Raw genomic sequence first — 25,020 nt, 5'->3', positions numbered from 1 at the left:
TGAATTAGGGAAAAGCTGGAAGAAGCTAGGAAGGAGAATTACCCTGAAGGAAGACCAGCAGTCTCAACTAACCTGGACTTCTGAGATCTCTCAGACACTGAGCCAACAACCAGGCAGCATACACCAGCTGATAAGAGGCCGGAGCACATATACAGCAGAGGACTGCCTGGTCTGAACTCAGTGAGAGAAGATGCACTTAACCTTCAAGAGACTTGAGGCCCCAGGGAGTAGGGAGGTCTGGTGAGGATGGGGATGGGGATAAGAGCATCTTTTTGGAGATGGGGCGTGGGGGGGGTGTTAAGTGATGAGATACAGTCAGGGAGGACCAGGAGGAAGAACAAGATGTGGACTGTAGAAAAAAAAGATTAAATGATAATGATAATAATAATAATAATAATAATAATAATAATAATAATAATAATAATAATAACAACTAACCATCAATGTGAGCTGGATAGAATTTATAAATGGATCATGTGGGAAGTTAAGGAGATGCACCACAGCACTGCTGTGTTTTCTGGTCTGAGCTGGTCAGATGAATAAGGCCATTTGTTGATGTGTCAATAAAATAGTTAAAGGTAGATTGACTGGGGAGGGATGTTAGGTTTTAAAATTTTAAGTTTGATGGGAGAGTGATTTAATAAGTATAGACACTTAGTAGGCTGTTTAAAGTATACTCCAGGTTCTAAAAACGCAAATGAAGCCATGTTTAAGATTTGAGCCTTACTGGCATTAAAATCATGAGTGTTTGCATAGGGGAATGTGAGAAGAATCGTTAGTTTGGAACAAAGGTTAGGTAAAGGCTCGATGCAATGTAAATATTTTAGGAGTAGTTACAAAAAAAGAGGACTCCATCAATAAAAGTGAACAGATTTTCATAGCAGATGGATAATAAATCCAGAGCAAGAGGAGACTCAAGTGTGTCATAAAGGCTCTTAGGAGTGGCTAATCCGCCTTTTCCCACTTAATCAACTATTCCAAAGATGCAGAAAGGAGGCCAATGTGACAATTCCCTTGTAAAAGAAGCTCTGTGTTCAATAATATTTCTCCATGTGCCAAAAAGTGTCAGCTAATCAATACTTGTACCCCCCCCCCCATTGTAGGCAATTCCTAGCTGTCTACTCCAACTGGATTATAGCATCACAACATCCTACGAGCAGGACCAAAGCCTGCTGGGTATCTCACCAGCACTCTTTCCTGCCAAATCCAAAGCATTTCCTCCCTGTCCACCTTTCCTCTACTGCCTACTTTCAAATTTGTCTGGTTGCCGGGGTGGGGGAATGAAGAATTGTGGGAGGGGTACTGGGAGGGGACAATGGCTATATTGTTAATTTATTAATTAAAATGCACAAGCCAAAAAATGTATTTTTAGAAAATAGCTCACAAATTCTTTCTTCCTTCACTGGTATTAAATAGATACGGCCCGAAGCAGGTAAAGGCGAACTTCCAAGCCTGGTAGTGTTATGACAATAGTGAGAAGACATCAGAAGGGTTTTAGCCTCAGTATTTCCATTCACTGGCAGAATCAGACAAATTTAAGTAATGCATATTCTGGGGACAGAGTTTCTAGCATCACAGGCAGGAGTGAAGACCAAGAAGCCCACAAAACTGCTGACAGCATCCCAGACCTCTGCTAGGTAGCAGCGTGTGTGTAGAAACATCATGATCACTGACCTAAATCTCAAAAGAATATCTGAGATGGTGCTGAGGGTTATAGCATCAACTGGTTGAACAGAAGGAGACAACCAAAGAGGCCGGGCCCATCCAGTTCATTAGCAAACAAATTCTCCAGTCGCTGTCTATATAGGTGGAGGCATAGACCAAGGCAGCAGCTTGTAATTAAGTGGAGAAAAAAAATGTAACCAGAGCCTTTTGAAAGGTTCAGTGACATTTTAAAAGGTAAATATACATTGCATTTAGGTCATAGAGAATGAAGAAAAGTCTGTGCTCATGGAGAGAGCCGCTTTTGCTATAATGAACTTGGACAGGAAGCAACAGAGCAAGAGATGAAGGAGTGAGGGGGAGGAGTGGGAGGAGAAGAGGGAGCCACATGGGGTGATTGGCAATCAGAGGCTAAAAGTGCAGGAGGCAAATGCACATCTATATTTAAAGTGAAAATAAAATCAAATACAGGGGTCTGAAAAGATGGCTCAGCCGCTAAGAGCATGCACTGCTATTACAAAGGACCAGAGTTCAATTTCCAGCACCCACAATGGACAGCTCACAGCCATCTGTTCCTCTAGCTCCAGGGAGATCAGACGCTCTCTTCTGGACTCCAAAGGTATCTGCACTTACACACACACACACACACACCAAATAATCGATTTTAAAAGTTAAATATAGATTTTTTAAATCATCTTAGGGAAGAATGTTAAAACCTCTCACCAACTCCAGGGTGGGGGGGATGAGACCATCATAAGCTTATAACATATGAATAGACATGGATAATGGATGCAGGAGGAAGTATACCTGTACCTTTCTTTGCAATCAAACAGAGAGCTCAAGACACAGCAGGGAAAGAATGCTGCCCTACAGAAGCAGGAGATTAATGAGAAAGAAATAGCTTCTAGAATTTGCTGCTGGAATCCTTTAAAGGTAAGGGACAAAAAGTGTCATGTCCTCAAGGTCATCAGCAGGCTGAACTCAAACCACTCCATCACAGTGCTAAATGGTGAAATACAAGGAAATGATAGAAATAGATTGTCTCAGAGAAAAGGGTTTTAGCTTCAATATTCCCATTCACTGGCAGAAAATCACTCACGTGAAAACACACGCAAAGAAAGTCTTCAGGCACAGAAAAAGATTTGAAAGCGGCCCCTATTAACTGTGTCTAGAAAGAGTAAAAGGAATTTAAAGGGCATTGGGGCAGATCGGCAGAATTGAAATATTAACATACACTATCTAGTTTACTTAAAAACCGGCAAATAAAACAAGCCATTAATCTTACTCGGATTGTGAGGGTAAATGGACGGTCATCTCTTTCTGGTTCATTTGGGTTAAAGCCCAGGGTTGTATCTCTAAGGAAGTCTGGCTTCAAAACATATCCAGAGCCTCCATTATCCAAAAATTTTCCGTTTTGCAAATCCATAGGCAGCCCAGGGGTTTGAAAATTCAAGGCCACTGTGATAAAGAAGTGTGTTGACATTGTTAGGAAACAGGCAGTATAGTTAAGTTCAGTGTTGTGTCAAAAATCCTTAAATAGCACCTATCTTCATGTTTTTCTAAGAATATGGATCATTTACCTAACAATTCGTGGCTTTTAAATGTGTTATTGCTGTCTTCTCATGGTGGCTTAAATAAAAATTGTCACCATAGGCTCATAAGGAAGGGTATTGTTAGGAGGTGTGGTCTTGGAGAAACTGTGTCACTAGTTGGGGTTACACATTGAGATTTCAAATGCTTAATATCAGGCCCACCGTCTTTCTTTCCTCCTAATGCCTCAGGATCCAGATGTAGAACTCTCAGCTACTTCTAACCATATCTGCCTAGATGCTGCCATGCTTCCCATGATGATGACAATAAACTTCACTTCTGACCTGTAAGCCATCCCCTATCAAATATTTTCTTTTGTAAGAGTTGTAGGTGTCATGGTATTTCTTCACAGCAACAGAAACCCTAACTAAGACACTTATGCTACTGTGTGTCTGGGGACTGTAACATTTACTTTGTAAATTAAGTTACTATATAGTTGTTGGTTGGCAGGTTAGTTTTCAAGACAGGGCATCATATAGCCCAGAGAGAAGCCTCAAATTCTCCCTGTAAGGAAAGAGGACCTTGAACTCCTGAAGCCCTTGCGTCCCTTTCCCTAGTGCTGAGATTACAGGTATGCCCCATGATATTCATGATATTCTATAACCTGGAATAAAGAAATGAAAGTAGCATTCAGTATGGATTATAGAAAATCAATGTACATGTCAGATAATATTAAAAGAATATAAAGATAAAGAAAACTGGGCTGGGGCTCTAAACCAGGAGTAGAGTGTTTAACTTGTGTGGGGCCTTAGACTAAATGCTCACTGTTGATTATATATACATAAAAATGGTACCAACTATATCACAAATACCCAAGTCCAAGAGGTGGGTATATTCTCTGAGAAACTGATCTATAGAGTGGTAAGTGGTGGGGGATACGTCCTCCCTCAAGCCCCCGCTATCCCACCTGATTCTCCTCCCCATCTCCTCAGGCCTACATGTGAACCCCTCCACAGTCCGGGTGACAAAGAATAAGCCCCTGACTCAGTGATCGACGCTGATGTCATACCTGCTCTAAGGTTAGCGTCAAAGAAGATGTGGCATGGAGAAATAACCAGCCCTGTGACCCTACTCACACTCTGAGACTGCGAACATCAAAGCTCATATAAGTTTAAAATGATGAAGGGCACTTGGTTTAAAGTAGACTCAGGCCTAACTCAAGTGAGAAACTTGATCTTCAATGCCCCTCCTATCTATCTGGTATCCCTCTCCTTCAAACACACATATTTCAGTATCAAGTCCTTGTTAATTATTCTAGGCCTTCCAACCTTCACCTACATCTGCCCTCTCCAGGTATTTGGGGAAAAGTTTGGCTCTAGACACCAGTGATTTACCATGAGTGCCTGATCCTACTTCCAGGGTCATAAACTCACACAAAAAATTCATTTCTACTTACGTTTACAGATAGGTCATTACTCTGTATAACGTACCCATCTGACAGCCTACATTCCAAAACTCTTGAGGGTTAAAATTAGAAGAGTCTGCTCTCATAAACTTGGGGTACACTCTGGTGATGAATGCCGCGGTGTGGAAAATAAACTCATGAGCTACAAAAAAAAAAAAAAGTAATGAAAATGTCTGAAGCATTTGTAGTCAGTGAAACAAGCAATTTTTGCATATTACTCACATATGTTAAATGATTCTATATGTGACCTGGGCAAAAATATTTATCAATCACAAAATAAAAGAGATTCCATGCATTTGTGCATATAAAATAATAACTCATAGTATTTTATGATTATTTCATAGAGCAACTTAAGTACCCTGATATTTACTTGAACTATTTTACTATCACACCTCCAAATTAATTCTAAATTAATACAAGATTGCACACAACTCCAAAATAAGATGTTTTTAAGTGACATATTTCCCAGTTTTTAACCATAATTTTTATATCACAATGTGCTCTCATGTAAGTCATGTGAGGTTACACGTTTCTAGTTAAATTAATGTAGTGATCATTTCACAGATGTGATGTTATCAAGGAACCCTTGAGTTATTTATCATACCAAGATGCACTCTCAAGTCATACGAAGCTACACGTTTCTAGTGAAGTTAATGTAGTGAACATTTCACAGATGCGAAGGAACCCTTGAGTTCTCGGCTTAGCTCCTGACACGCCGGTCCAGCATCTTTCCTTCAACTTTCTCATCTCTGCTTTCAATCCTTCATTGTCAATTGCACTATGTCCCTAAAGTTTCATCCCTAGCATTCCTTTTGTGGGGCTACTCAATTGCTTGTAACATGCACATATGCATGCCTGTGTTAGCTATGTGTGCACTGTACATCTCTGCCTGTCTATATTCTGAGTGACTTGGAACATAAAACTAATTTGCATCCTTCACCATTTGACTGACATCCCTTTAGATTTTTTGAACAGATGTCATGTTTTTTGTTTGTTTGTTTGTTTGTTTTCAAGAGTTTTTTTTTCCCCGCTGAACAGATCCCATTGCCACAACTATTCCTGACAGGATGAAAACCAATCTTCAGAAAAAGGATGACTATGTAAAGCTCATAGTGTTTGCTGATGGGATGGAATCCTCTCCTCCTTGTCCTAAACAGTATTCTTTAAAAAGCTTTGTTAATTTAAAAGCCAAACATTGTTTCGAAACTATGCTCCCTTCTGTACATTATAAAAGTCCATCCACAGGAACAACGTGCACATTTGGGACCTAGGGATTACCATCTACATAGTGATCCATGAATTTTTGCTAAGTTTGCTATGACAGAAAATTCTAAGTATCAAACCCTAGCATCAGTGAGGCACACCTACATGTGTGTCCATGAGGGTATTTCAATGGAAGATTAACTGAGAAAGGTCCCCTCAATATGGGTGACATCATCCCATGACTAGGTCCTTGTATTGTTAATAAAAGGGGGAATTACGGAAAGCAATGGACCACAAGCTTCTGTACCTTTGTTCCTTCTCTAAAGAGGTGTGAGTACACACTGCCTCCTGCTGCTACTACTGTGGAGCTACAGCCGTCGTGCTCTGTCAGTCAGGAAGGACTGTGTCTCCTAAGAGTGTGAGCCATTGTGGCTTTCATCCTGAAGTTGATGCTTATTGGATATTTGGTGATGGCAGTGAGAACGATAGCTAAAAATGTTGTTCCTGAAGGTTAGCAACAGAAATTACCCACAATTTATTGCAAGTTCCCATAACGCTCTTTTTGGAAGCACGTGGAACTCAAATAAGAAAATAAAACTACATAAAATCTCACTACTCAATTAAGAATTACCAATAACTGGATAGTGTGTGTCTTCCCATTCCTTTCTATTTATATGCTAATTTTCAAATGGACTCGTATTATTTTTTCCCTTTCACTGGCTACCATTTGTTTTACACTCAACGGGGATAATGAGCAAATCATTCCATTTTGGTAACATTCCAAGATTATATTTTGGGATGTTTATAATGATGAGTATCGTAATACTAGGTGTCTGTGCAGTTAAATCTTGGTTACTGTCATTAATTATTTACTACTAATGACTTCTGGTACAAGAAAAACTGTCTACTCTCTTCAAGACGTAGTGGTGCTACGCACAGTGTCTAGGCTCAAATCTCCTAATCTCTTTTTAAAGATTGTTTGTGCATGTCTAATATAGTGTGAGGGTGGTGAATACTCCCACGGTGCACGGTGCACCTGTACGCATAAATCTAAAAAGTTCCCTGACACTTTGAGGTGTCAGATGCCAACTTAGTAAAGCAGGACAGTCAATCTCTCTTAACTGTACTGTGCAGTAAGAAATGCACACAACCCAAGGTGAAAAGATGGCTCAGCAGGTAAGAGTTCTCACTGAACAAACTTGTAGACCTAGTTTAGATCCCCAATATTCACATGAAAACCCAGTGTCTCAGTTAGGGTTTTACTGCTGTGAACAGACACCATGACCAAGATAAGTTTTATAAAGGATAACTTTTAACTGGGGCTGGCTTACAGGTTCAGGGGTTCAGTCCATTATCATCAAGGTAGGAGCACGGCAGCATCTAGGCAGGTATGATGTAGGCAAGAGCTGAGAGTTCTACATTTTCATCTGAAGGCTGCTAGTGGAAGACTGACTTCCAGGCAGTTACGATGGGGTCTTAAGCCTCTCCCACAGTGACACACCTTCTCTAATAGTGCCACTCCCTGAGCCAAGCATATTGAAACCATCACATCCGGCATGTCTACATAAATCTGTAACCTCGGCACTGTCACAGGGTAGGGGGGTAGGGGGAAATCAGTGAGGCTTGCTGTCTAGCTCCAGTCTCCAGGGAATACAACAGAGAGTGACATATCTTCATGTGGATTCTGCATGATCACAAATCCATGCATCCACATACACACACTAGTCTCCCTCCCCCAACTAGTCCTCCCCGCCAAGAATTCATAAAGTATTCCTTCTTGTTGCCTACAATACAGTCTTCTAGTCCACTCTATTTATTAATTCCACCCCACTCAATAGACTACTGAGAAAGGCACATTTCCAAAGCACACAGTGACTTAAGCCACAATGAGACTGTAGTCTGTGTCTTACTTACACTTTCTTCCAAGAAATCCAAGTGCTTTGCAGCAGGCTCAGCCTGCCACAAGGCCCTGTAACACATCTCTAGTATAATCTGTCCACCACAGTTTGACCACAGAAGGGTCCATACCTCACACTCTCAATCAAAACGTCATGACCTTCTTTAAGGTAATTAAACAAGGATGGTGGCATACACCTTTAGTCTCAGTGCTCTGTAAGTTCAAGGCCAGTCTGATCTACACAGTATGTTTTAGGCCAGCCAGGACTACATAATTATGCCTTTTCTAAAACAGATTAAAGCACTTAATAGGAGAGGTATTTTAATATATAAAACTGAATACAATTTAAAAATATAGTTTTATAGATTTCAGATTATAGATATTAAGAGTATTTAGATAGCATTAGGAATATAAATGCAGCTCTAAATTATATTAACTGAATTGAAATTTAATAAGAATATGCATCCACAAATAGCCCCCATATTAACCCCTTATCAGTGAATAGAACTGACTTGAATACTCATTGAAATCCTTTGGAATTGTAAGCCTTTACCTCTCAATTTTGAAAATTTTCGAGCTCGAGACTCCCCAATAGAATTGGTCTCATTGAACTGCTGATAGTTTCGTGAATATTGGAAGCTTCTCAACTTCTCAGCTTTAGTGTAAATGACAAGATCAGATAAGGCCAGAGCTATTCTTCGTTTCCTGATCTAAAAATACAAAAATGTAGTGGTTTCACATTTCACATTTTTTTGAAATTTTCCTTTTACAATAATAAAGAATGCTTTTCAACAGATCACTTCAGCTTTTCTTAAGGTTATCCCCCCCAGAACTCTTTGGACTGAGTCAACATGATCATTTTTATGGCCACAGTATTTACTGATCATAAGTACTAGACTGGCCTTAAAATGTAGGTTATGTGTTAAGATTTGAGAAGAGAAATTTTAAGTATTTTCTCAGCCTCCAAAGATTTTAGCTTATTCTCATAAATTTTTACAAATTTAAGAATTGTAACCCTGGGCATATTTCCAGTTTGTTCTGACATTTTGGGATAATCTTTGTGTAGTAGACACTTGCTCTTCCACTGTATTTCCCTCAGCCACATTTCAAGTTTGTGAAAAACATCTCTTGTGCATGTTTACTCCACATTCGACTACTTGATGCTAGTACAGAAGTGGCCGGTTTCTTCATGACATCCTCACCCTTACACCTCACTACACTGTCCTTTGAGCCATCCATTTTTCCCACCTCCCTCTCCTGTGATCCCATTGGCTGATCCCAGTTCTTCCCCTCCTCCATTTTCATGTCACATGGGTTCCCCCAGCTTCTCTTGTCCCATATCTCAGTCCTTAATAGTCTGCCATTCCTTCTAGTAATCCTTGTCCTGATGCTGTGTGCATCTACACATGCATAAAAACAAACACTGCTTCCTGATTCGGAAGGAATGTGCAGTACTTTCCTTCTTTGCATCTAGATGGTTTTGCTTAGTATAATGATATCCAGCTCAAAGATAGTATCAAGAAATAATAATAATAAAGATCAAAGCAAAATAGGTAAGTAGGACATCTATATCATATATCCTTGAAAGGCTTGGGGAACATTACAGAAGAGGATGACAGGAGCCAGAGGTCAGGAAAGATTGTTGAGAAATAGTATTTTCTAGACAGGACAAAGTCATTACACTCATGCAGGTTGCCTACATAAGATTAAGCCAGCCAGAATTCTACCAAGGGGTGAGAGAGGGCTCATGGGGGTCTAATTGCAGTGGAGGGTCACTGGAGGAAAGAAAGTCAGTCTTCTTTAATAGTGTAGCCCATAATAGGCTGTCCTCCAACATGAGCATAGAGATGAATATCCAGGCAGAAGTAATTGGACTAAGAGGAGGAGGAAGAGAAAGAGGAGGAAGAAATGAGGGGGAGGAAGAGGAAGGAAGGAAAGGGGAACAATTCATTAAGTGGAGGACTGTATGTAGAGGCAAAAAAAAAAAGGAACTGGAGGGAAACATGGAGTGAATATGATATAAATAGATTGTGTTCTTGTATGAAACAGTAAAAAAATAGATACAAAATAGGTTTATAAATGACCTACAACTAAAAAAATGATAATTCAGCTGATTTGAAAGATAAGACAAAGTTTGAAAAAGTGAGAACTAAAAAAATCAACACATTGAACCCATCAAACAAAAAGTTGGTTCTTTAAAAAAAATAAACAAGATTAACAAACCTCTATCTAAACTAATCAAAAGAGAGAGAATATCACAAAAAAAAATAAAGCTAGAGATGATTGACATTACAACAGATTCTGCTGAGGTACAAAGAATTGTCAGGAAACACTTTGAAAACTTATATTCAAAAAAAATCTAGAAAAGGGGGACAATTCCCTAGACATGTGTGGATTTCATGTGTTTAGATACAAATTATGCCAAAGGGTCTCCATAATCACAGCTTACCACCCCAGCATCAGCAGCTGATACAAACAGGCCAGTCATGACAGACACAGAATGTTTCTCACATAGATAGGCATGCACTGTGTTTGATCCCGTAAAGCTACAAACTTTGTTTTTGCAATCATCTTCCCCAAAGGCAGGGAAGGAAGTACCAAAGATGTATAAATTTCTGTCTGCCTGGTTGTAAACACTATACAAAGCCATCTCTTGGTTAAGATTCCTTTCAGTGAACTATTCATTTCAGGGGAAAATAAGTTCTCACCTCTGTCAAATTTACTGGATGGTAGCGTGTAACACCATAGGTGCATCTTAACGTAATGATATGAATCTGTTTAATGCTGTGCAGATCAACAGTGATTTTGTTTCTTCTGTCTCTGTTACAGGGCAGAGAAATTGTGTCGTTTTCCTCAGCACTATTTCTACTCTGCAAACTGCTTACTACACCGAAGAGCTCGTAATAAATGTCCCCTGCATGAAAGTGTCTTAGGAAAGGCTACCACAAAAAGAGACAGATGGCAAATGGTACTGTCCTCTGTCAACTTCTTTCCAAGTAAGATTTTAAACTGGACTCAAGTTTTCAGGAAGAGGAGGCTGAGCCCTTCTGTAAAATTATTTCAACTCTTCATCAAAAGCATTAGAAAACATTGATCGTTTTTCTCAGGAAACCTGTTCTCACCTTTTTCTTGGTGATTCCACTAAGTGTTGAGGGCTCCACCTTCTTCTCCTCCTGGTCCTGTGATGGGAAGGAATCCCTTGTTTCTGGCTCCTTTCCTGAGTCTTCCTCCTCATCTTCATCCTCCCACTCTACGACCTGGCCCCTTTTGTCGGTCCCCATTCTCTTGCGAGTATCAGCTAAGGATCCTACTTTTTTATTTTTGACTAATATTTTGAATTTTAGTGCCTATAAAAAGAAGTTGGAAATGAGACAGATGCACAGGCAAGTCATCACTGTGAACTTGAGAAATACCCCACCATATGTACAATAAGGAGAAAGTGGGACTGAGTCTGGGATTCACCTACAGTAGCCAAGTATGGAAGGACCTCATTTGAGAACATCATTCATGCTCACTAAAAACAAGTGACCACCATTCAGCTCTAAAAGAAGCCCTTCGTGATGAGGGTTTACTCTAAGCAATCTTTTTCATATTTTGCAAGTTTCTAAGTTTGAGATAGGTTGGAAGGTGCATTGAAATGTGTGTCTCACTACTGAGGTTAAACGGTTCAAACTTCTGGCAACAGAAATGATAACTGCATCCAGTATTAAAATAACCAGAGGGATCAGGAATGTGGTGTCCATTAGCCTGACTGATATCTGATATGCATTGCATTCAAACCTTAGAAACCCTGCCTCAATTGTAGCTAACTTGTTATCTGCAAGTCCATCAAATCACGGATGTGACAGACGTTACCACTATCAAGGATGTCATTTACCCTGAATTCAAAGCCTTCTGATACATTTCTCAAATATGTTGTGCCTTCATTTTCAGTAAATTCTAAAAAAGTCTTAATTTCTTTATTTCTTCCTTGACTAAGTTATCACTGAGTAGAGCACTGTTTAGCTTTCATGTGTATGTGGGCTTTGTGTCATTTTTGTTGTTATTGAAGACCAGTCTTAGTTCATGATGATCTGATAGGTTGCATGGGATTATTTCAATCTTCTTGTATCTGTTGAGGCCTGTTTTGTGACTGATTATAAGGTAGATTTTGAAGAAGGTACTATGAGGTGCTGAGAAGGTATATTCTTTTGTTTTAGAATGAAATGTTCTATAGATACCCGTTAAATCCATTTGGTTTATAACTTGTTAGTTTAACTGTGTCTCTGTTTACTTGCTGTTTCCATGGTGATGAGAACATTGATGAGAATGCAGTGTTGAAGTTTCCCACTATCATTGTGTGAGGTGCAATGTGTTCTCTGACCTTTATTTAGCAATGTTTCTTTTATGAATGAGGTGCCCTTGAATTTGGAGCATAGATATTCAGAATTAAGTTTTTATCTTGGTGGATTTTTCCTTTGACAAGTATGAAGTGTCCTTCTTTATTCTTTTTGATAACTTCAGATTGGTGGTTGATTTTATTCAATACTAGAATGGCTACTCTAGTTTGTTTCTTGGGACCATTTGTTTGGAAAATTGTTTTCCTTTTACTCTGATGTAGTGTCTGTGTTTGTTGCTGAGGTATGTTTCCTGTATGCAGCAAAATGTTGGGCCTTATTTACATATCCAGTCTGTTAGTCTATCTCTTTTAATTGGAAAATTGAGTCCATTAATTTGAGAGATATTAGAAACCAATGATTGTTGTTTCTTGTTATTTTTGTTGTTAGGGGTAGAGTTATGTTTGTGTGATTGTCTTCTTTTAAGCTTGTTGAAAAATTACTTTCTTGCTTTTTTTTAGGGTATAGTTTCTCTCCTTGTGTTGGAGTTTTCCATTTTTATTCTTTGTAGGGCTGGATTTGTGGAAAGATGTTGTGTAAATTTGCCTTTGTCATGGAATAACTTGGTTTCTCCATCTACGGTAATTAAGAGTTTTGCTGGATATAGTAGCCTGGGTTGGCATTTGTGTTCCCTTGGGATCTGTATGATATCTGCCCAGTATTTTCTAGCTTTCTCTGTTGAGAAGTCTGGTATAATTCTGATAGGTTTGCCTTTATACGTTACTTGACCTTTTCCCTTTACTGCTTTTAATATTCTTTGTTTTGTGCATTTTGGTGTTCTGACTATTATGTGTCAGAAGGAATTTTTTTTCTGATCCCGTATATTTGGACTTCTATAGGCTTCTTGTACGTTTATTGGCATATCTTTTGTTAGGTTATGAAAGGTTTCTTCTATAATTTTGTTGAAGATATTTACTTGCCCTTTAAGTTGGGAATCTTTTCTCTCTTTTATACCTATTATCCTCAGGTTTGATCTTATTGTGTCCTTAATCTCCTGTATGTTTTAGGTTAGGAGCTTTTGCATTTTGCATTTTCTTTGACTGTAATGTCACTGTTTTCTATGGTATCTTTTACCCCTAAGATTTTTCTCTTCTATCTCTTATATTCTGTTGGTGATGCCTGTGTCTATGACTCCTAATCTTGTTCCTAGGTTTTCTATGACCAGGGTTGTCTCTTTTATCATTTCTTTATTGTTTCTATTTCTACTTTTAGATCCTGGATGGTTTTGTTTAATTACTTCACCTGATTGGTCGTGCTTTTCTGTAATTCTCTAAGGTATTTTTGTGTTTCCTCTTTAAGGGTTTCTACCTGTTTACATATGTTGTCCTATATTTTTAAGGGAATTATTTATGACCTTAAAGTCCTCTAACATCATCATAAGTTATGATTTTAAATTAGAATCTTGCTTTTCTGGTATGTTAGGATATTCAAGACTTGCTCTGATGGGAGAACTGGGTTCTGATGATGTCAAGTAGCCTTGGTTTCTGTTGCTTAAGTTCTTAGACTTGCCTCTCGCCATCTGCTTATCTCTGGTGTTAGCTAGTCTTGCTGATTCTCTGACAGTGGCTTGATCCTTCTGTAAACCTATGTGTCAGTACTTCTGGGGGACTATCTCTCTTCTAGCAGGGTCTGGGTAGAGAGAGTTGTGCACAGGTCAGCACAAGGTCAGCACAAGGCACAAAGAGAAACCAGGAGGATCCTGTCTGAAGCTGCTTTTTGATTCCGGTGTCCTCAAGGCTCAAGGCAGTTCCTCAGAATAGCAGTGGTGATCTTACCTGTGCTCTGAGGTTTGTCAGCACTTCTGGGGACCAGCTGTCTCCCAGTGGGGTCTGGGTACAAAGTGCTCTGGCACATGGTCAGCTCCTGGTGAAGGGTTATGCTCTTTAAATTTTAGATTGAAGGGCTGAAATAAGGCTGAGGTGTCAAGTTCCCAGGTAATTATCTCTCTTACTGAAGACTGAACACAGTGTGAAAGGGGGACTTTATCTTTAATTACTCATTGATTCCTCTGAGAACATCTACTCACTGTAGCATAGAAGCCAAAACATCAGGGAAAGCTATGAAATGGCATGCAAAAGAAAAAAATCAAGATGGAGAAAGAGGAAAAAAGACATGCTGATAGAAGACAGTATTCAGAGAGAATTGTTTAAAGTTTTCCAGAATTGGGTCATGGCTCTGAGCTACATCTTTGGTGATTTGTGTCTAGTATTTTGCAACAATTCTTACAGTTCTGCCACAATGAACTTACTTAGTCTTTGAGTGTTCTTCAAAGGTAGAAGAGTCATGAGTTTTTCCCACTCATCAATTACTTTTTACTGTGTGCTCCTTTCACAGTTAGGATAAGCCTTCTCACATTAGTCAATGTGAGCAAGGCAATTGCTCCACAGGAACACCCAGAGTCCAACCCTCCCAGGTGATCCTAGATTCTGTTAAGTTGCAATTAATAAAAGCCACCAGATTTTACCAATGTCTCTTTCTTCCCCAACATAACAAAACATTCCTCTGGAGCACAAAGCAAAAACAGCTTCTCTGTGAAATAAAACCAAGCTCTGTGCTGGTCTCTAACCTAAGTGCAAAGGTGACTTTCTTTGTTGGGTTTTTTGCTTCCTTGTTTGTTTGTTTTGTTTTTGTTTTGTTTTTTTTTTTTTCTGATTTATTTTCCCCTTCACTACACGTCTCAGGCCAAGCATTACCTCTGGGGATGGTAGACTATCTTGAAACTCGTCAAGCATGTCTGAGAGCAGGAAGTCTCCAAAAGTACTCTGCAGGATGTCAACCATCACTTCCTGTTGAGCAGGGGAGCAGTGGTTCTCTAAGGACAGCACCACTGGGTAATCAGATGTCTAGAATAGGAATTGTTGCTATGGTTACTCATCAGAACTTCTAAATTCTCCTAATGCAATCTGTCTAAACATCTATCTCAAACTTCATCTCTACTTTTTTTTAATCAAAATATGCATGCTTTAAACTGAAAATTACCTTAGCATTTGACAGAATAAAGACTTAAAAAAAAAAACCTATGGAAAGAGGACAATTCTTGTTTGCCTTGAACGTATGAGCAAAGCCTGAAACACCATCAGTGAAAAATTACTTCAGTAAGTTATATAAGGTCCATAGATAGAAATGACACACACCCATTGCAAGAAATTGAAGGCCAGGCCTGGAGGCTTAGGCATATAATCCCAGCTACTCATGAGGCTGAGGAAAGAAGATCCACATTCAAGGCTAACCTGTGCTAACGAGTCTAAGGCCAGCCTGAGCAACTAAGTGAGACCTTGTCTTAAAAAATAAAAAGTAAAAATGGAGCTGGAGATATAGTTTATCGATAGCATTTGCCTAGCATGCAGAAAACCCTGGGTTCATTGTTCAGTGCTAAACCCTGTGCCCCCCCCCCAAAAAAATTGTGCAACTGTGTGTGCACCAGCATAGGAACTGTTGAAATGTATTCTTCTGGGGAGAAAACTTGCCTAGAAGACTTTGAGTATTGAAAGTTCCCCAAAAGTTCAGGAAGTATGCTTAGTTGCAAAATAATGGTCTCATTGCAACACTTTGGTATATGTGCATCATTGTGCTTGGTTTACACACACACACACACACACACACACACACACACATATACATCACCTATTATATGATGTTTTACCATAAATGGGATTTCCTTTTAAATTTTACTTCTGGTTAGGTCATTTGTTTATTTTAAAATGTTATTAACTTTTACTCAGCTTCCCATATTCTATAAATTTGCTGAATCCATTTACTACCTCTCATAGCTGTTTGTAGAATGTTTTGGGATTTGGGGGTTTTACATTTATTATCATGCCACCTGCAAATAGAGAAACCTTCGATTTTTTCCTTCATAATTTTAATACCCTTTATCGATCTATTTTTAATTTTTGATACATATTGAGTGTGTGTGCACACATACACACTTGTGCATATTCCTATTATGGAACATGTGTGGAGTTCAGAGAACAACTTCAAGAGTTGGTTCTCTCCTACATGTGGGTTCAGGGATCTAAGAATTTGTCAGGCTTGGTGGCCGTTACATTTGTACACTGAGCCATCTTGCTAGCCCATCACCTTTTGTATTTATCCAATTGCTCCTCTCTGCTGTTTGGAGTCTTAGAAAATTTAGATGTTTACATTCTTGTGAGGACTTTGAATTTTAAGAGTGTGCCTGTTGTCTCGTAGTATCTAGTTATAAATGAAGTGATATGTGTCACTCAAACATATCAAAAGAACATTGGAGGCAAATGGAGCAGTGGCTGCAGGGGGCTTAGATGTACCTGAAAAGCAAAACAAAACCCTGAGTGAACAGGGGCAAAGGACACAGAAAACCAGTCATGTGAGACGCTGCGAGTCAAGGGTTGAGTCTAGCTTTTGTTCTAAAAATCTTTACAAGTAGGCATGTTGTGGCTGGCTGCAATGTCTTTTTGATGTATGTATGGAAGAGAACTAAGTATAAAGTTGTGATTTCTGGTCCATGTTTTACAAATCAGGTGATGTGGTCACAGGGAACACTGAGTTTATTGAACCTATATGTTTTCTTTTCATGTGCACTTATGTAATTACCTCAAAACTTTTAGTTAAAGCTCTTTGGCTGTACAACAGTTACAATTTGAAAGAAATTGACTCTGTTAAATTTTCAAAACAGACTACCTGAAGATACTATCTGAAGCAATTAGCAAGCTGAGAAAAATAAGCCAAGTAATGCACAAAATTCCCTTAAAAATCTCAAGACGTATTACTAAAAATCATCCCAAGATCAGATCAGACTTGTAAAGTGAATATCTACTAAATGCAGATGTTCACATCTGTAAGTAATGGATTAGTCAATTTAAATCCCAAAGTGTCCCCTGAGAACACTATGTGTTATTGTTGTAGCAAAAAAAAAAAAAAAAAAAAAAAGTCAGCAATTGAGGTGTTGGATTGTTGACACATTTTATTTTTATTTTTGTCTTAAAAGTAAAATATCTGTAATATATATTAAGATACATCTCTAGATCAAGTATATCAAGCTTTGGGTTCATAACACAAAAGAGAAATAAATATATTTTTAACATAATGCAACACACACACACACACACACACACACAAGATTCAAAAGGACGTCCCATGAGCACTCACTACCTTTCACTTTGATAAACCTATCTGTAGTTACTAAATACCATGTGGATTGTGATACCTGTCATAGCTCACAATTTCAAATATCACAGGCTTCAAGTCAGGCCACGCTGTATAGCATTCTGGAGCAGTAAACTCTTTAAATGCCTGTGTGGAAGACATGCACCTACCATGAAGGCGTACTTGTTTATTGCTTGGATAACAGTTTTGAAGAGAAGCTTGCTGGTCAAAGTGTGGCCATGGTACACAACGGGTTCATTCTGAGATCCATCCCAACAGTCAATTTCCAGACAGCGGCAGCCTTTCACAAGGGCACTAGCAAAAGGCAGGCAAAATAGTGTCATACCTAGACCATGAACCCTGGGCAGAATAAGATCAAAATGCTCAGACTTTGAAAATAAATGGATAAGACAATTGGTTTCAGAGAAAAGTTTGGAATCCCACTTTGGGATTTAAATTGACTAATCCATTACTTACAGATGTGAAATAGAAACACTCTCGTGTCTGTCATACATACGGTCTCTGCTCCTCCCTAGTCACACAGGGTTACTCTTCATTGCTCTCGTCACAAAGATAATATGTACTGGGAAGGGGGAGGTGCCTCTACTTATAGCTTTAAAGCCTTTGCTCCAACCCAGACAGCTAATGATGATTGGTACCACTGTTTACTTTGTATTAGTTGTGATGGGATAAAGAACAAAGCCTTCTGGAAATTAAAAAAAAAAAAAAAAAGCTTTAGCAAAGTTGTATCTCATTCTTTTTATCACAAGAAGTTTTGGGAGGTGAAAGACACAATGAGAAGCAGAATGGGGGAAGAGAAATTATGGCCACAGCAAGAGAGAGAGTGAGCTTGACAGCCCAGGATCCATGCAAGGGCAACTCAGATCCTAGTGCAGCTACACACACCAGGAAGCCTGCAGCAACTCACACCAGGAAGCCTGCAGCTACCTGCTTACCTGCGATGCTTTGACACACAATCCCTTTGGAGAAAATGCTGAGTGACTGTTTCAGAATGCACCAATTTCAAAGCTTTCTCCAAACTGAGAACATATTCCACTCCTGCTCAGGTCTAAAACTGATTTAATTTCCCATCTCTCAAGTAAATCGGTTTCTTGATCTACACATAAATTGTGTCTTGGGTTTCGAAATCAGTTGTACCCACTAGGTTTAAATGAATTTTCAATGTTCTTACTCAAAGAGAGAAAGACATTTTAATAAACATATACCTTTATTTAAACTGTGGCAACCAGAGTAGATTGCTTTTTTTTTTTCTTCACCAATTTGATAACGGTGTGTACACCGTTTGCTACAGTATTTGGGGACATCTCTGGGCAGTCATTTCATGTCAGTGGGAAATAGATTTGGTTTTATCAGAGTTTACATTTTCTCGATTTAATTATAAACATTGTTTTTCTGGGGCAGGAATACAGTTCAGGGGTGGGGAGCTTTCCCAACCTGAACAAAGCCTTAGTTCCATCCTTGGGTTTACAAACTGGAAATCCAGTGAGTTATTCTAAATGCATAATAAAAATGAGATGTTTTATATTTCTCGTGTATATACAGTTGCTTTGAACGATAGACACCTTTTTCCTTTTGTTTTCCCGTGTCCACGTCATGACTGAGGGCCAGTACCGCTGACACTGTGCATAAATACAGCCCACGCCGCTGGCTACATCCCCACAGTGCCCAATGTTTCACACAAACTGTCGGATACGGAATCAACTATTCGTCACTGTTTTGTGTTCCTATGAGCAAAGAGCAGGAGCTCTGTGGCTGGAGAAGGAAAGGGGAGCAGACACAACTAAGTTACATCATCCTGTGTAAAGCCAGGCTGAGTTGAAGCAGCCTTAGAAGACCTTCACTCCAGAGTGAGTTGACACAGTTTTCTGGTTCACAAACAAAACCACTCTCTCTGCAGACAAAAGGCTGAAGGCCAGACGTATGCTGTCATCTGTTTTCTCTGGGTTACTAATCTTCGGGTGAAGGTGTATGAAGTCTCACAAGATGCCCAGCAATGTCCAGAAGTGGTTTTGGTGGCCACCAGTGGGCATGGTGGTGTGATTTAAGCTGGCAGCATGGAGGCACATTCAGGAATGTTCATTAACGCTCTACCGTGCACAGCATGGACCCCGAGCACCAAGAAGCATTCGACTCAAACACGAGAGTGTGAGAAGGGCTGGCCCCATGTTGTAATGCACAGAGGTGGGACCATGGTCCCAGCATAACGTGCCTGTACCGGTCAGTAGTCTTCCCAAACAGCCTACCAGATGATCTAGGAGAAGACATACCTTCCAGGACAAACACTTCTCTGGGCATCATCCCAGTGCCTCTGCTGACTGAGAGACTGTGATAAGTCAGTACGCTGCATTCAGGTAAACGAGAGCATTGTGTGTTCCTTGGGGCAGCTTTGGAAAAAAAAGAATGGGTGGATTTTCTGTGTCTTGGAAGCATCACCAGTATAAACTAAATGTCTCTCAGGGGATCTGGGGACTGTAATTTTGCAGTGCATACAGTATTACCTAGGTGTGCAGCGATGTCTTCCTGTGTTAAAGGAACATGTTTGGAGGGAATTGCTTAGTCACCATTAATCTCCGCTGAGGCAGCTAAGGTGCTAATTTTGGGATCCTTAAACTGGGGTAAGTTTGTAGAACCATAAAGGAACAAAATTCTTGGATTTGAAGTTTTTTGCTTTTTGTTTTTTGGGTTTTTTCCTTTTTTTTTAAATTGGATATTCTCTGTATTTACATTTCAGATGTTTTCCCCTTTCCATCAATCCCATCCACCCTCCCTCTCCCATTGCTTCCATGAAGGTGTTCCCTCTTCCAACCTCCCTCTCCTACCTTAGTGCCTTGGCATTCCCCTACCCTGGGAAAAGGAGCCTTCGCTGGGCCAAAGGCTTCTCCTCTTATTGATGCCAGAGAATGACATCCTCTGCTACATATACACCTGGAGACATGAGTTTCTCCATAGCAACTCATTGGTTGATGTTTTAGTCCCTGGGAGCTGTGGTGGTTTTGGTTAGTTGATAACTTTGTTCTTCCCATGGGGTTGCAGACCCTTTCACCTCCTTCAGTCCTTTCTCTAGCTCCTTCATTGGGATCCCGTGTTCTTTCCAATGGTTAGTTGCAAGCATCCTCCTCTGTATCAGTATGGTTCTGGCAGAGCCTCTGAGGAGACATCCATATCAGGCTCATGTCAGTAAGCACTACTTGGCATCAGCAATAGTGCTTGGGTTTAGTGGCTGCATATGGGATGGATCCCCAGGTGAGGCTGTCTCTGGATGATCTTCTCTCCAATACCTGCTCCTCTATTTGTCCCTTTATTTCCTCCCATGAGGGTTTGGTTCTCCCTCTGAGAAGGGCTGAGGCATCCACATTCTGGCCTTCCTCCTCTTTGTGCTTCATAATTTCTGTGATTTGTTTCTTGGGCATGCTAGAAAAGATGAAGCCTTTACTTGGACTGTTTTCTAATGCCCATGAGCCTGTGAAAGGACGTTTTCCTTGCCCTACTGTTAGGGAAAATTAAACCGGACTCTGTCGTGCTTTTCATCAATACAGACTATCTGTCCTCTGGAGTTCTCCTGGATGGTGAACTTGAACTCTGCCAGCATGCAGCACCATCTAAAGCTTGGTGAGGATGGAAACTATTAACAAAAATTTTTGTCAACAATATTGACTCCTGCTGGTTCTCCAGGTTGTCTCAATGCTAATCAACCTTTGCAAAAACTGCACATTTAGAATTTTGGTCCCTACCAAAAAGGTTTAAGTGGGTCGTGCTGTCTGGGGCCAGGCGTGTGATCCATTGTCCCCTCGCATATGACGATGGTTCTTTTTCTGGTAAAGAATGGAGATAATTTCTGATTCACTAAGGAGGCACTCTCTCTCTCTCTCTCAGAAGCAGCCATGTTATCTTCACTGTAAATTGTACACTGAGTGCTGTTCTCCCTCAGTTTTAACGGCCAGAAACCTTTGGGTGGATTTCTGCATGCATTCTGGCATGTGCTCAAACCTTTGTGGCACAAAACTCCTAGTTTTAACTTTATCTCACCTGTTAATCATTAAAATCTCTCTTAGATCCTGCCTAGAAAACAAGGTATAAATTATTGTGGTTTTTATTTATGGAAAGTTAGTACTTATTGTGTGAATAGTTATATTTTTATTTGTAATTGAATTTTAACTGGAAATGAGAAGGTTTGGATTATGGCTGGGGGTGTCACTTAGTTAGTGGTGGCTTTGCTCACCTTGCACACAGAAGGCCCCGCATACTATCACCTGTATGACATTAACCACACATGACAGCAAACACTTATCTCAGCACTTAAGGAATAGAGGCAAGAGGATCAGAAGTTCAAGGTCATCCTCAGCTATGTCACAAATTCAAGGTCAGCCTGGGTGAATCAAAATGTTTAATGTTGAATAAAAACTTACTGCGTTTATTTTTAAAGGTAAAGGTCATAACCATCACAGGATGAAGAGGGGAGAGAAGAAGGAACAGGAACTCACACACCAATTCTAAAACATTGTTTTCAACCTTCTCTGAGAATAAAGAGAAGAAGAATGCACTAAGATGTATCATCCATAGGTGTCTGAAGGAACAAGAGAAGACCCACAACAGAATACAAACTGATTCTCTTTTCAGTTGCTAGGAACAGTTCTTGCATTCAGCAATAATTTTCTATGTGTCCAGATACATGCACTTTAAACTTGTCTGTTTAAACCCAGCTACCTCTTTTTTTAAACTATTCTCTTACATCCAGATATTTTCACTATGGTTCAAGATTTGAACATTCCAAGCCCTTACCACTTCTGCCCTAGATCCTTCCATGGCTCCCTCTTTGCCCTCAGCCTTCTATGACACTGAAGGTGAGGCCCTCAGGACTGTGTCACATTCTTATGCTGTTTGGCTCATCTTTCTCCTCAGCTTCTTGAGCCCTGATAATATTCATTTACCTTTTTTATCTGCCGATCCCCGTGAATTTGTATGAGGCCTCTAAACATTCATTCCCCACTAGATCCCTGCTGACTAAGCTGGACCCAGTTCTATCAGCATGCTGTCTTGTAGGACGTGGACTGCTTCAATCTATATAAATTAAACCTGGTGATCCACAATCACTCTCCAAAACACCAAACCACACAACTTAATACATCAGTGAACTGGTTTTTCTTAACACCTAGTAACTGATACTAAACACCTTTGTTACATTCTAGTGTATTCCAAATAAGTATTCAAGGGTCATATTTCTCTATAAGAAATGTGCAAATCATTCAAGAAGCTTCAGATGGTATAGACCCATGGAGAGGAGGTCAGCAGGAAGGGGCAGAGCGGAAGCCTGTGGTGCTAGCTAGCGTTCAGTTTGCTATACTGCTGTTCCTCGAAGGAACCACCAATGTCGTGGTGAACTGCATCCCCTATTCCCTCTAAATTCTGTTCTCATGCGCAACCTCCTCGTCACTCAGCACTCCGACTTAGTACAGCAAGTGCTTTTAAAGGTCGGAGACTTAAAAGCCAAAATAGTTATTGTGATGGCACCTACAGGTAGGATACTCTGAATAGGCAGAGGCAAGAGAGTCGTGGCTTCAAGGACAGCCCAGACTACACATTCGAATGCTACAAAGACGGCACAAAGGTTAAGAGCACCTGCTGTTTTTGCAGGGGACCTGAGTTCGATTCCCAGCTCTCCCTTCCAGTGGCTCACAATCCAACTGCAACTCCGAGGCGATCCTACAACCTCTTCTAGTTTTTGTGAGCACCTATACACATAAGCACATAGCCATACACAAATGCACACATATAAACTTAATTAAAAATGAAAATAAACTTTTTAAAAAAAAAAATGAAAATATTAGGGCAGACCTAGGCCCCTTACACATAACGGTTGTACAGGTTGGTCTTCATGTGAGACTCCTAACAGCAGCAGAAGGCAAAGACAGTGTCTGACTCTGTTGCCTGCCTTTTGATCTCTTTCCCCTAACTGGGCTGCCTTGTCTAGCCTCAAAAGAAGAAGATACACCTGGTCCTATTGCATCTTGATATACCAAAGCAGGTTGATACCCATAAGAGGACTCCCCTTTTCTGAAGAGACAAGGAGGAAGGGATAAGGAGAAGGGAGGGGAGAGGGAGGGGCTAGGAGGAGAGGAGGGAGGGGAATCTTCAATAGGGTGTAAAGTAAATAAATAAATGAAAGTTTTAAAAATAAGATTAATTTTTTTAAAAGAATCAAAATAAATACCTTATATATCCCCAAATGTCACTTGGTCCAAATATTTGATCAGATATCAAATATGTGTTGTGAGACGATGAAATAAAATAATCCTTTAATGGCTTATTCATATCTTGGTACACTGTTTTACACTCCTCTTTAAGCAGCAGACATTCTGATGAAAACATGTATCTTGCAAAGCCTTCAATCGACATCTGCCGCTGAAGCTTTACTACAAAAAATAAGTGAGAAGGATGCAGATACCATCAGTGACTTACAGCCTTTACATCTCATGGATAAACCTAGTGGCAGAGCATATTTATCAAACAGAAATGTAGAATTAATATTAACCTATTTCTAAATCCTTTCGGGAAATACATTGTTTTTTAATCTGTGCATGTGCCTGCATCTGGTTGTCTGTATTATACCTCATTCATGAAGGTACCTGCCGAGGCTGAAAGAGGGAACTGGGTCATTTGTAACTGGTGTTACAGATGGTTGTGAGCCACTGCGCAGGTGCTGGGAATCCAGCTCACGTCCTTCGAAAGAGCAGCGAGTGCTCAGAATGATGTAGCCATCTCTCCAACCTTGAGAAACAATTTTTTCTAGTTCACTTAGTTTGACTGTTATCAAAAACCAAGCATACATTATTCTATTACCTTTTATTTTGTTTGATTTCACAAGTGCATATGAGTATGTCTGTCTAGAGGAAGGAGCCTCTGTGTCTACATAAGACTCCAAGAGCAGAGCATTGTGATACCAGAGCCAGTCCCCTGCGAACTCTGATCACCACCCCAACTCAGCTCCTGAAGAGATAAAGCTCCCATTAGCTTTCTTTTTTGTACTTTATATGCAAAGATTCACATAGTACACTTTTTGCTCTTTTTTTATTTAAAAATTTTTATTCGTGTGCATGTGCATACATCAAAATGTATGTGTACATGAGTGCATGTATATGCTTTTTAAAGATTTGTTTTCATTCTTGTGTAGTGTGTGTGTATGTCCACATATATATAGGTGTCTGTGAAGGCCAAAAGAAGGTGTCAGACCCCCTGTAGCTGTGGCAGTGTGGGTACTGGAACTCTAAATCTGGTTCTCAGCAAAAGCAGCAACTCTTAAGAGCCATCTCTCCAGCCTAGTGTGTGTGTGAGTGCTTGGGGCAAGAGTTTAAGCCTGGTTTTCTTTGCTCTCTTTGTGAGAGTTATCCCTGTGCCTGCATCCAGGGGCATATAGCTTGTTCCACAGTTACTTATAGTTTCAGCAGATGAATGTTCTTTGCTGCCCTTGAGCTTCCCACCCTTCGTGAGCATGTGATGTCACAGGAGAAGCTGTCACAAACAGCACCAATTTTCAGAGCTAACATAGATCCTGAGGAGTGAGCGCTCTGTGCAGGACGGACTATGATCACCTACTGCTAATGATCTCCGATCGTTTTACCCGCTTAATGTGCACCAAAACTATTAACGTGTGCGCTGGATCCAGAAAGTCGGGGTCTGAATTTGTTTGCTATGTGCCTTGGAGGATGCCGGTTAGTCTCTCCCAATGCATGAACGGTGTTTACCAG

General features: G+C 40.0%; 1 protein-coding gene across 1 annotated transcript in view; it reads right to left on the bottom strand.

The window, feature by feature from the left end:
* PLCZ1 (phospholipase C zeta 1) overlaps positions 1 to 25,020 on the bottom strand; it is a gene marked incomplete at both ends in the record, with an annotated part of 46,781 nt that overhangs the window by 9,065 nt on the left and 12,696 nt on the right. Inside the window, 7 exons of the mRNA XM_080913718.1 lie at positions 2,948 to 3,120; positions 4,683 to 4,799; positions 8,311 to 8,467; positions 10,880 to 11,104; positions 14,827 to 14,976; positions 17,428 to 17,572; positions 23,487 to 23,688. Of these exons, the coding sequence (XP_080769844.1) occupies positions 2,948 to 3,120; positions 4,683 to 4,799; positions 8,311 to 8,467; positions 10,880 to 11,104; positions 14,827 to 14,976; positions 17,428 to 17,572; positions 23,487 to 23,688 (1,169 nt within the window). The remainder of the gene's footprint in view (positions 1 to 2,947; positions 3,121 to 4,682; positions 4,800 to 8,310; positions 8,468 to 10,879; positions 11,105 to 14,826; positions 14,977 to 17,427; positions 17,573 to 23,486; positions 23,689 to 25,020) is intronic.

Source organism: Micromys minutus (genome assembly GCF_963924665.1).
Source record: "Micromys minutus genome assembly, chromosome: 3".
Classification (NCBI taxonomy): Eukaryota; Metazoa; Chordata; class Mammalia; order Rodentia; family Muridae; genus Micromys; species Micromys minutus.
This window is presented reverse-complemented; position numbering and strand designations above follow the sequence as displayed.